We start from the raw sequence: 12,441 nt of genomic DNA, 5'->3' as shown, positions 1-12,441 counted from the left end.
TCCTTGGGCCCCTGCACCCATGTGGGAGACCCTGAGGAGGCTCCTGGCTCCTGGCTCCTGGCTTCGGATCGGCACAGCTCCAGCTGTTGCGGCCATCTGGGGAATGAACCAGCAGATGGAAGACCTCTCTTTCTCTCTCTCTCTCTCTCTGTAACTCTGTCTTTCAAATAAATAAAATAAATCTTTAAAAAAAAAAGTATGCTGGGTGCCTGTCGTGTCCAGGCACAGTGCTGGGGGATGGGACCACCAGTCCTTGTCCATTGAATGCTTAATTCTGCTGGGGAAATAAGACACATAAATAGCTGTGCCACAGGTGATCGATCACTGCTAAGTGGAGTGAGGGAGAAGTTCAAGGCTTGACCTAGAGAAGTCGTGGGAGATCATCTGGTCTACCCATTCTTCTCACAGGCAAAGGAACAGGGAGAGAGAGAGAGAGAGGAGACAAAGCGGCCTGTACAGAGAGATCTGGCAGTGGCTTCTGGAAGCCGATGGAAATGCTTGCTCACTGTGCTGACATGAAAATCAGTTTTCTTTCCGTCAACAGTTTGGTATCCTCCACAACAGTGTCCAATGACATCAGCAGCGTGTCATATTTCAAGGTAATATTTCTGATATTTTTAGCAAAGAGATTCCACAGGTTTAATTATAATGCATTCACTTTCCCTCTCTCTGGCCCCATCCACCACCTTATGTGATCAGGCAAATGTATCCCAAAAATAAATGTGGAGAGAAAGCGAGGGAGGAGCCTGGGGAAGCCAAAGCAAACCCGTGCACTTGGCAGAGGGGGAATGAGAGCGGTGCTGAGCCTGCCCCTGCGCTGGAGCAGGCGTTTCTCACTCCTCACCTGTCCTGAGACCGATCCCTCGGCCATGCGTGCCTTCTTACGTGTGTTAAAACCTGTACAAATGGCAGCCTCTGTCTCTAAAAATGTCCCTAAATGCCTTTCCCTTATGGATGCTGCCGACTGTCCAAGAAATCCACCAAGACTAGCCCTGGGATTGACAGCTGGCTTCGAAGCATCTACCACTAAGGATAGGGACTGGGTGAGACTCTGCCCAAGAAAAACCCCACTGCAGGTATCAGCTGCCCAAGAGGAAGGCTGACACGTGGGACGCTTACCCGCCACCGCCTGCTCTTTTTCCCCTGGGTCGAATGCGGGTCTCCATCCCTACTGGTTTCCAAAGCAGCGAAAGCAGATGGGCATCGAAGGCAGAATTAACTCGAGAGGCATTACATGCGGGGGTTCTCAATGGCATGCACCAGAGTAAACATTAATTACACGTTCCTTCTAGATGACTCGCAGCCCAAGACAGGCAAGGAGAGAGTCACGGATGGCTGCCCACAGTGCCCTGAACCTGCACACGTGCACACAAACCGCCCCCTCCCCCGGCCCATCACAGGTCCCCTGGGAGCATGTGTGTTCCACGCAGGTAGAAAGCAAGCAGTCCCCTCTGTTCTGCTGCTCGGGGAAGAGGGTGTTGGCGCCACTCACAAACCACACTGCAGTGACTCAGGGCGCATATGGACACACAAGACAGCCATGGCCACTGGTTCCTGCCCTCGCAGCTGGGCTTGGCACCCGGGGAGGAGGGCTCCTCGGAGAGTTCACAGAAGACGTGCATTACAGAAAAACGCTGCATAGATTTCCAAAGGTTTTGCACCAAAATAAATGGATCTTTTAATGTCATTTTCTAAGAACCTTAAATAATTATTTATTTGAGATGCAGAGAGAGTTGTGAGAGAGAGAGAGAGACCTCCCATCTGCAAGCTCTCTCCCCACACACCCACCGCAGCCCAGGATGGAGCCAGGAGCTTGACCCAGTCTCCCACGTGGGTGGCAGGGACCTATGACTGGAGCTGTCACTGTTGCCTCCCAGGGTCTGCATTGGCAGGAAGCTGGGGCCTGGAATTGAAGCCAGGGGCTCTGATATAGGGTGCAGGTGCCCCAGCTAGCACCTCCCTGCTGGGCCAAATGCCCGCTCCCGCATGGCGTTTCTGAGACACCCTCGTGTGCCAGGCTGTGGAGAGCAGGTGTCTGTGACAGGTGAGAGCTTGGCCCAACCACCCCCAACCCCAGACAGGTCATGGGGCTGTGGAAATGCAATGCCCCAAGCAGGGACCTGTGCAGGATGAGGGGACGTCTTTAGGTCACCTCTGGAGACGCACCTTTTGCTTCTTGTAAGCTATCCAGGGCGACTGCAAGTTTTCTCCCACTTTAGTCTTCTCGGCATGGAAAATGATTACAACAAATTGTCACCATCGTCACGACGGCTTTGAGGGTTTATCCAGCACGTGTGATCGGAGGTTGTAAGGGGGTTTTTCTCTAAGCCACACAACCAGGGAAACGCTCATCTCCCCATTTTACAGATAAGACTGAGTGTGAAGAGGAGAGGCTGGGACCTGCCCAAGGTTGCAGTTGGTACAAGCTGGGTAAGGACCCAGTGGCTCGGCTCTTAAAGCTGCTTCTCACCCACACCCCTCCCCAGAGGCCGCCATCTGGGGGAAAGATTTAGACTACAGCTGGTAAGTACTTGCCCTTTTTCAGGGATGTTTACCCTGTGAGTTTTATCTTAGCTTCTCGCCACCCTTGTGAGATGCTCCGAGCAGGTACCGGCCCCATCCAGCAGGCACAGAAATCAAGCCACAGGGAATGAAATTAAGGACCCAAAATCCCAGCTGTGTTCTCTCTGCCCAGGCTGCCAAAGGCCTCTTTGAAAGCACTTTTTAAAATATTTATTCACTTATTTTATTTAAAGGGTATAGTGATACACACACACACACACAGAGAGAGAGAGAGAGAGAGAGAGAGAGAATCTTTCATCCTCTGGTTCACTTCCCAAATGGACACAACAGACGACAGACAGGGCTGGGTCAGGCCAAAACCAGGAGCCGGGAACTCTGTCCAGTTCTCCCATGTGGGTGCAGGGGCCCAAGCGCCTGGGCCACTCTCCGCTGCTTTCCCGGGTGCAGCAGCAGGGAGCTGCATAGGAAGCAAAGCAGCCAGGACTCAAACCTGTGCTCCCACATGTAACCTGCTGCACCACAACACCAGCTCCAAGCCAAGACTCAGCAAACCTGAGGACCAGGTGCCCCCCATGGGTAGAGGCCCAGCTGCGACCCTGGGCCGGAACACTGGGGAGGGCGGAAGCCTCAGATCACAAGGGCACAAACCTAGGGTCTTGAGGAGCTGAGGTCAACAATTTCAAGTGCACGCTTGTTTCTGAACAAGCACGAGGGTGCTTCAAAAAGTTCGTGGAAAATGGACAGAAACTGGAATGAAAAAATGTTTATGTTGGTACAAAAAGTTCTGAAATCCATGCATAGCTTTTTCTTTTTTGAAATTTTTGTTTATTCATTTGATTTATCTGAGAGGCAGAAAGAGAGAGAGAGATCTTCCATTACCTGATTTGCTCCCCAAATGCCCACAACAGCCAGGGCTGGGCCACGTGGAAGCCAGGATCCAGGAACTCAATCCAGGTCTCCCACATGGGTGGCAGGGACCCAACTACTTGAGCTGCCTCCCGGGGTGTGCAGCAGCAGGAAGCTGGAAGCAGGGGTGGAGCCAAGACTCCCGCACAGACACTCCAATGTGAGAGGTTGGCATCACGAGGGGGGTCTTAACCTCTGGGACAAAGGCCCACCCACAGCTGCAGCTTTTTCAAAGCACACATTTCCATGAACTTTTTGGGGACTGTCCTGGTCGTCACTGATTTTCCAATAACTTTCTGGATGAGCTTGGCAAAAGGACGGTGAGGACAGAGAACCAACCAAGGAAGCTGTCGGTAGTCATGAAGCCGGAGCCGAGGTGCACCTGCGCCAGAGGCCTTGGAGGAACAGGCTGATGTGGGCCGACCTCACTCATTGGTTATGCTGGGCACACAGGGTCCTGGGTCCACCACCACCACCACCAGTCCTAAACGTGGGCACTTGGACAGCTAGCGAGTTCCTCCGCCTCTCACTTTATATTCCAGGGAACTCGGGGCCCAAGAGCGCGAGCACCTTCGTTGCCACTGATCCTGGGGTGAGGACTGGGCTGCAACACCTGGTACGTGTCTCCTTCCACAACCGCAGGCCGGCCCACGGACCACCAGAGCCCGCACACGAGCCCGGCCCTCGACATTGGGCCTCTCTCTGCGAGACTTGCTTTTTGAACTTTTCATTTGAAAATCACTACCCTTCATCAGGGAGTTGCACAAAGTCTGTGCAGGGCGGTCTCAGGCGCCCTTCCTCCTGGCCCCTCTCTCATCTGCCGTGGGCTGGCACAAAGCCCACCCCGCAACCTCAGATACGCAGACTGGGAGCGCCTCTCCTGAGACCAGGTTAGGAGCAAACAATCCATGGCATTTCTTTCTCCTGTCTTATCCTACCGCAAACCTTCGCGTGCGCACACACACACACACACACACACACATACACACACAGCCTAATCAGCAATAATTTCACTCCTGAATATTGCTAGAAAGATCACTAAGCCAAGCTAATCAATGGTCCCAGCCAGCCACTGGTCCCCAAGAGAGGCCCAGACTTTCCTCCGCCAGCATTTAACCCTCGGCAGTCTGAGTTCTTACGCCCCCGTCTTCCAGACGCGAGCAGGAAGGCTGCTCTGGGAAGCATCCGGTACCTGCAATGATGTTCATAACTTGACACCTTTCAAAAGCCTTGTCTGTGCTAATGGAAGCAGACATTGTGGAACACTTCAGAAGGAAGGGCTCCCTCTCATGTGCACCCCCCGGGACCCGAGTGGTTCACGCAGGAGGAGGAGCCGGGGGGCCGTTCCGAGTGCGAACAGGCAGAGGAGGCAGGTAGGGCTCGGCAAGGCGAGAGGGGAGAGAGCATGACAATGAGGAGAGAACCCACAGGAGAGACAGCAGTTTAGCAATTAAATCTGACATCGACTTAGACAAAGGCTCTTCACTGAGCAGAATAAAATTCCTGGCCAGGTTTGTGCACCTATGAATAAAAGCCACATGTCACTTGCTTTTTTTTTTTTTTTCTGGAAGCAGAAGGGGCAGGGAGGGGAGAGGGCTGGGGTCAGGAGCTGATGCGGTGGTTACAGCAGGTGGACCCGCACAGCTGCACATCACGGCGGGCACGCATGTACTGAACACATACTATGGTCAGGCCCTGGGCCAGGCAGGCACTGGGAACTCCAAAGGTGACTAGTATGGGAGTAACAAGGCAGGCAGCCAGGCTTTGAGCATTCAGGAGTTGGATCTGCCAACATGTAGGAGGGGGAGCAGGAGGGAGATCGGGGTGCATGGGAAGTTCAGGTAGCGCCATGATTTCCACTCTGGCTGCTCTGCCCCCACCAGGAAACAAATGGGTCCCCAGCGGGGAAGGAATGAGAAGAGGGCCAGTGACCTTGCATGAAGATGCACAGGGGCACGTGGACACCAGGACTGGGGTACCCTGCCAAAGGACACCTGGCAGGAACCCAGGGATGCCCACTCGGCTCCTGGCTCTACCTATCCAGGGGTCACACAATGAGCCAGGAGTCTACACTCGGCCCTGCTGGCTTCACAGAGGGACTGGCCTGGGCCACTCCATGGGGTGGACAGAGTACACGGACCCTGCCCACAGAGATTTCAGAGCCCTTGGTCACTTTCAGGTCACTGGGTTTTCCCCACACACCTTCACCTCTGGTTTCCTAAGCTGCAGGATGAAGTGGGGAGTCCTGCTGACATGGGGCACTGCCCAGCCAACAGTCAAAGAAAACAGCCCCCTTGCTGGGAGGCCTCGGGCTCTGGAGCCACAGGACTGCTCCACACCCAGCAAATAAAAGCAGCACCATTGTTGGGCCCAAGGCTAAGCCCGTCACATGCATTCCATCTTCCCAACACCCCTCCCAAGTGGGTCCTATTGTTACTCCCATTTAGCAGATGGGAAAAGTGAGGCCTTGTGGGGTTCAGCTGCTCAAGCTTCGTGGGTGCCAGGACCTAGACTCTGCTCTTAAGCACAGTCCTGTGCTGTCCACAGGAGGCCCACACGACAGCAAAAGGCTAGGAAGGACCAACAACAGGGGGCTGGACTGACACAGGGGACTGCGGCCGAGACCACTCCTGTGGTCTAAGGAGGGAGGTCGCAGAAAGACACCCCTCCCCCACCCCCAGGGCGATGATGCCAACAACAGAGGGGGCCCGGCTGGAGGCCAAGGAGAAGGACCTGCACCCAGGCACAGGGCAGCCACAAGCCCAGCACCCCCAGGAAGAATGTCAGCTGCCTGGGGCCTCCGCGGGCCTGTAAAAGCCCGTGTGAGAGAGGCCAAGGCTGCTGGCTGGGTGGGTGGGAGCCCCGAAGTCCAGCGTGTGAGGGATTCCTCTTTCCCCAGCTACACAGGGGGCCCTCACTCCAGGGAGCCAGGGCCTGATGTGGCCTTCATCTGGCTCCTGCTTTCCCCTTTCCTCTACCGGACCCCAGAAGGGGGGCAGACAGAGAGGCCAGAAAGCTTGCTGGGACTGAGTCGCCTGACCTCTGTGTGCCTTTGACATTGCCTGACCTTGGCCAAGTTGCTCCTCATGTGTGCTGGCTGGAGCTCAGGGAGCTCTCCACCTGCCTTCACCTGGGCTCTGCCAGCCAGATGGGCAGGTTCGGTGGTGCCCTTGGGAAGAGAGTCAGGCACGAGGACCCAGGGCCGGCCCCAGTCACAGATCAAAGCTGGAGGCAGAGCCCTCGGCACTGCATAGCCAGGACCAAAGCCGGGAGAATCTGTCCCCAGCAGCCGGGAAATTGAGCCATATTCTCATTCTCATGTGCTCACCTCCAGACTGGAGGAGGGGAATGGGTGTGGGGAGTTGAAGGCACCCAGCCCCTCCAGGCCTCCAGCAGGTGGCATCTGACGGGAGAGAACCTTTTTTCTGATCACATCGGCAGATTCCAGCCCCGGGTTCCATTTCTGATTCGTGACCCTATCCCCCACCCCCTCCCCAGCTCCGCCCTGCCTCGCACTCCACCAGTGCACAGAAGTTGTATAGCAGCCTGAAGATGCTGATGGCTTAACTGGTTTAATTTTTTTCCCAGCAGCCCTGAGGGGTTTTAACTCTTTCCTCCTGCAGAAACCAGAGCTTTTGGAGTTGAATGTTTAAACTCTCACTGGGAGACTCATAAATATTCGAAGTCACTCTCTCCCTCTCTGTTTGATTAGGAAATGAGCCTTTAACTCAATGTAATCCCCAAGCCATTAACAAAAAAGCCCTCAACAGCTCCACTATTAGAATTTCACTCTTAACCCACCGAGGATTGAATTAGATTAACATAACTACCCACAATCTGAGTTTATTTTCTGTGCCAGATAGAAATGTGTTTTCAGGAAAGGCGAGAAGGGGGAGGGAGTGGAGGAGGGCGAGAGAGAATGGGAGGATAATGAAATGTAAAAACAGAGATAAGAAGAAGATGGACAGATAGACTGCACAGTGAAGTGATGGCGAGAGAGAACGCTGCGTGTTCTCCAGCTTCAAACCCCTGCCAGCTGCCACTTGTTATTTATGGGGTAGAACTCGGCTATGTAAAATCATTTGAATTAGGGGAGCACTTTCTGGGCGTTTGCAGTTCCTTCTTCCCCGAGATGGGTGGGCTTGCACCTGAGCCCACTGTGTTCCAAAGCACCTGCTCGCTGGCCCCTCTGTCCCCAATTTGGGAGGAGGTCAGGACTGGATTCCTGTGTGCTGCAGAGAGGGGAGCCACATAAAACACCACACAGCAGCTGTTTGCCCATGTTCAGGGAAATAAACAACAACAAGGTTGGAACGGCTTAGGTTTTGCAGCCGCGAAGTCACAGACAGCCCCGTGACCAATTGCAGTTAAGAAATCAGTTTGGGGAAAAAAAAAATGAGTTTGATGGGAGCTCAGACCACACGAAATTAATCGTTACTGAAGCAGAAACTAAGCCATCAGAGTCTGCCTTATGCAAATGCACTGAAGATTCTGCCCCCCCCACCCCCACTGCACGTCTGTCCCTACGTCCAGAGGAAGGGGACAGCCACATGCTGAACGCCAGCATGAAAGCCAGGTGCTCCGTCACCCGGCACAGCTAAACAAGCCTCCACCCCACCTACAGCGTCTGCAGGTAGCCGAAGGAAGGGGCAGCTCCCAGCCGCCTGTCTCGACAGATACACTCCTCTCTGGATCGTGCACGCTTTGTGAACACAGGACCAGTTCAGGAATGCGGGGCTTTCTCCCTGTCCATTTAGCCATGCGTCTGGGCCAGGCAGGCTCTGGTACTCAAAGGTTAAAAAAAAGTCCCACTTTCCCTGAAAAGCCATTGCCACCTACAAGTCCATGGCAACAGCAGGCGGCTGCGATTCCCGAGCGCAACGTCTCAATCACTTGATTCACTTGCACTTTAAGTAACGATAACCCACCAAGCAAATCCCACTACAGCATTATTGAGAACCTTCAGCCGGATATGTTTATCAAGAGAGAGCCCTTGGTGTAGGAAAAATAACAATAATGTCACATGTAGAGCGCACTGAACTCCTGGGCTGCTTCTTTTCTTTCTGGATTTCTTAGGCTTGACTTCCCGTACTTGGGCTTAAGTAGTGACTGGTCCCCTCCTCCCCTTTATCCAAACTCCTTCCCGGTTTCTCTACTTGAATGTGTGGAGCTCACCTGCTAATCTCTTACTCCTGATTCCCTACTGCAAGATAATGAATGAGTGCATTAAACACATCAATGACCCTAAATAAGAGACAGGTAGAAAGGAAACAACCAAGAAAAGGAAAGTTAACGTTTCGAAAAAGTCAAAATAACAGTGAGGTTAGGTTGCTTCTACATCCACATTATTTCACTTCTCCCAAGCATTTGGCCAGTAGAACTCTTCTGTTTATAACCAGAAAAGTATCCAGACTTCTCTCCTTTGTTTAAGGCTTCTAGACGGTAGGAAAGATTGTTTCTCTGTCAGGATACTTTTTTCCACAAACAAATCCAGACGCAGTCCTCAGCCACAGAGCGATGGTAAACATCGTGTAAGTAAATAGAAACCCCCGCTAGAAAGAATGAGATGGGCTTAGGAAGCTGCGCACCAGACGCACTAAGCATCACCCCCCGGATTCTGTTTTCAGAACCCAGCATTGCCAGCCCTCTGTGAAGACTATGAAGGCATCTCCCCAGCTATGAAGTTTTCACGGGAGGCTCCCAGCAGGTGAGCCCCGTGGACCCCGTGGACCCTGGACAGTGGCTGGGGAGGGCCAGCTCCAGAGCCAGCCCACGTGCCCACAGAGCCTGCGCACTGCCGGGACTGTCCAGAACAAGCACGGCTTTCACAGAACCACGATATTAAGTTTCTTGCTTTGTGAAGGACGCAGAGAGATGCCCTCAACAGCCCTCCACACCTGGCGGAGAGTCCCCCACCCCCCACCCCCACCGGGACAGGAGTGAGCCAACCAAAGCCGGGAAGGCAGGACAGATCCTCCCACGGCCCCCCGGCTCCACGGCCAGGGGCAAAGCCCCTTTCCCTCACAAAGCCGCAGACCAGCCGGCCATCGGGGCTGCCGTGACCGTCCCTGGCTGAGGGGACGAGCCATTCATCATCACCTGTCCCGCATGAACCGGGTCTCCCGTCTCTGTCACCTTCTCCGGGCTCCCCGCACGCACACCAGAGCCAGCCGCCAGCAAATAAAAGTTTTCACACTGGGAGACAGAACGCCCCGCTGAGCTGCGGGTAAACTTTCCCTTGCCCTTTTGATTGACTTACTTTTTCTCGGCGAAAACAAACACAAATCAAAGGGAGCCTACTGGCCCCAGACGAGCTCTCGTCCCTGTCCCACCCAGCCACCCCGGGACCCTCTGACCTTCTGACAACCATCGGAGAAAGGCCACATTTTCCCCTCGGCCACACACAGATGCTTCCAGCAAGGAAAACCAGGATAAAAGAGCAGGCGTGGGGAGATATTTTTATCCATTGAGAGAGAGAGAGAGGGAGTGGAGAGAGAGAGAGAGAGTAGGAGAAAGAGCAAGAAGACACAAGGCAGGAGCTGGGGCAGGGGACAGGGAGAAGTTGGCCACTTACATGCTTGGCGGGCGCGGAGCACGGCCCGGGTGGCGTGGGCTGCCTCTCAGGTGTGTCCAGTTGCTGACGACTCGTGGCTCAGCTCCTCCGGCACCAGCTGACAGTCCCCTGTCTGTGTCTCTTTGTGGCTAAGGACACAGTACTCCCAACCTATAAATAGAGCCCCACTCCGTGATTGATATAACAGGCAGCTGACAAAAAAAAAAAAAAAAAACTCACAACCATAACCAGGTCTTAAACAAAACAGCCAGAGCTCCAGACTTCCAACACCACCGAGCCCAGGCGGACTCCACAGCCGCCGATGGGCACGGGAAGGGGGTGGGGGGATGTGCACTAAAGGGGAGGAGGAACTAGGGGAGGGCAAAGAAACCGGGGTGTGTGTGGGGAGACAATGAGGTCTCCAGTGGGCCAGCAGGCACTTGGGGTCATGGCAGAGCCGCTGAGTGATGGTCTTGGCGGCAGGGAGTGAGGGGAGGAGCCGGGGCCGGGGGTCCTGACCCGGGGAGGCACAGGGCCCCTGGATCCTGTGCCCAGGGCCCTGTGGGGCTGCAAAGTCCTGACTTGGGAGCCTTCGTCAGCTCAAGTGCTTTCCATGAAAGTTTCCATGGCCCCTGCCAAACCCAGAGGCAGGCAGGGAGCAGAGCTCTGCTGGCTCGGGGGGCAGGCAGGCTCCTGGGGGAAGGGCGCAAGGGTGAGGCGCCCAGGTGGAGGCCTCTGGGCCTCTGAAGAAGCCAGGAGCCGGCGCCGCGGCTCAATAGGCTAATCCTCCGCCTAGCGGCGCTGGAACACCGGGTTCTATTCCCGCTCGGGGCGCTGGATTCTGTCCCGGTTGCCCCTCTTCCAGGCCAGCTCTCTGCTGTGGCCCGGGAGTGCAGTGGAGGATGGCCCAAGTGCTTGGGCCCTGCACCCCATGGGAGACCAGGAGAAGCACCTGGCTCCTGCCTTTGGATCAACGTGGTGCGCTGGCTGCAGCGCGCCGGCCGCGGCGGCCATTGGAGGGTGAACCAACGGCAAAAGGAAGACCTTTCTCTCTGCCTCTCTCTCTCACTGTCCACTCTGCCTGTAAAAAAAAAAAAAAAAAAAAAAAAAAAAAGCCAGGAAATGGCCCTCCAAACCAAACACCTGCCACGTGCGGCAAGGCCTTGGAGGGGTTGGGGTGTTGGGCTCTCCTTTCGTTCCCCAGAAGGATTTCCTAGGAGAATGGGTGGTGGGAGCCCCAGCCTTTGGGGGTGGGTACCAGAGGGTCTCTAGAGAACACTGTTTGCCTCGCATCTGCAGAGTGGGGGCGGCTCCCCTGGAGCAATGACAAAGCTGAGCCACGGGGCAGACGCCAGAGAATGGGCGAGTTGTGGAGAACCGACACGGGGTGGGCTGCACTACCCTGGCCACCTCCGGCTCCCACCTGCCCACCGGAGACCACCTGCCTTGGTTTTTCTGGGTCATTTGCGCCTGCTGATGGCAGCAGCATTTGGAGTGAGTTTCCCCACAGGATCAGTCCCCTGCTGGTGTGGTAAGGGGCATGTACTTCCCAATCACCCATGGTTTAGGGAGTGATGGCAAACCTCTGAGTGTTAGATCGCTTCTTTCTCCCTCCAGGCCAACAGAAACCATGAGGAAGGCCTGGGGCCCACACTGTTGAAGTCAAAAACCCTGTTTAATAGGCACAGCCTCAAATAGCCTCCCTCCCCCGGGGCTGCCGTGGGAATACGGGCTCCGTGAGGATAGTGATGGCTTGTGTGCCAGGCTCACTGGTGCTGCCATGGTGCCCGAGACGTAACAGGACCCTTCAGAGTGTGCACTGATGGACTGACTGATGGAATGAGTGAGTGAATGAATGAGTGACGCCTACCGTTTGGGTCACTAAGCACCCCGCCCCGAAATGACTGTCTTCCAAGAGAAAGGTCACAAGTAGGGGTTCAGAAGACCCCCTAGGACTGGCTCACTCTTTGCCTGTGGTCCTGAGAGTCTCTGTGCTCCTGGGTACCAGGCCTGCATGGCCCATGACCCCCACCCAGGCCTGGACATGTCGGGGGCTCCCCAGGGGTTCAGTCGCTGAGCAGGTGGAACTCCCCTGGGCCAGGGCTCCCAGGTCCTTCCCTCTGGAGCGAGACTCCCTCCTGGGGCTTCCCCGTGGCACAGCCCCACTTCTGCGATGCGTGCTCAGTGCACAGACTGAACAAGGCCTCTTCCCCTGGAAGACGCGGCCCTGGGCAGCCCCTGGGGGAGCTGGGCTTTGGCTTTGCACCTCCAGGCTGGCCTCTGAGCCACTGCACAGACCCAGTCCTCACTCCTGCAGCTGAAGCCCACCTCAGCATCCACCCACCCCCACCCCGGCTAAGCTGCCCCAGGTGGAGCCGGGGGCAAGCAGCAGCCACCTCATCAGCTTTCATCACCTCTCCAGCTTTCAGGGCCAGTGGCCTGGGAGCAGACGGGCCTAC

At 55.3% G+C, this 12,441-nt stretch overlaps 1 protein-coding gene across 1 annotated transcript in view; it reads right to left on the bottom strand.

Moving 5' to 3' along the window:
- The window catches only part of ESRRB (estrogen related receptor beta), a 166,523-nt gene extending 156,220 nt beyond the window's left edge, over nucleotides 1-10,303 (bottom strand). The window contains exon 1 of the mRNA XM_008272007.4: nucleotides 10,004-10,303. Coding sequence (XP_008270229.1) covers nucleotides 10,004-10,005 — 2 coding nt within the window. The 5' untranslated portion in view covers nucleotides 10,006-10,303. The remainder of the gene's footprint in view (nucleotides 1-10,003) is intronic.
- Nucleotides 10,304-12,441: the final 2,138 nt, after the last annotated feature.

The sequence above is a fragment of the Oryctolagus cuniculus genome, chromosome 20 (assembly GCF_964237555.1).
Source record: "Oryctolagus cuniculus chromosome 20, mOryCun1.1, whole genome shotgun sequence".
In the NCBI taxonomy this organism is placed as follows: domain Eukaryota; kingdom Metazoa; phylum Chordata; class Mammalia; order Lagomorpha; family Leporidae; genus Oryctolagus; species Oryctolagus cuniculus.
Note: the sequence above shows the minus strand (reverse complement) of the source record. Positions and strands in the feature narration are given on the sequence as shown.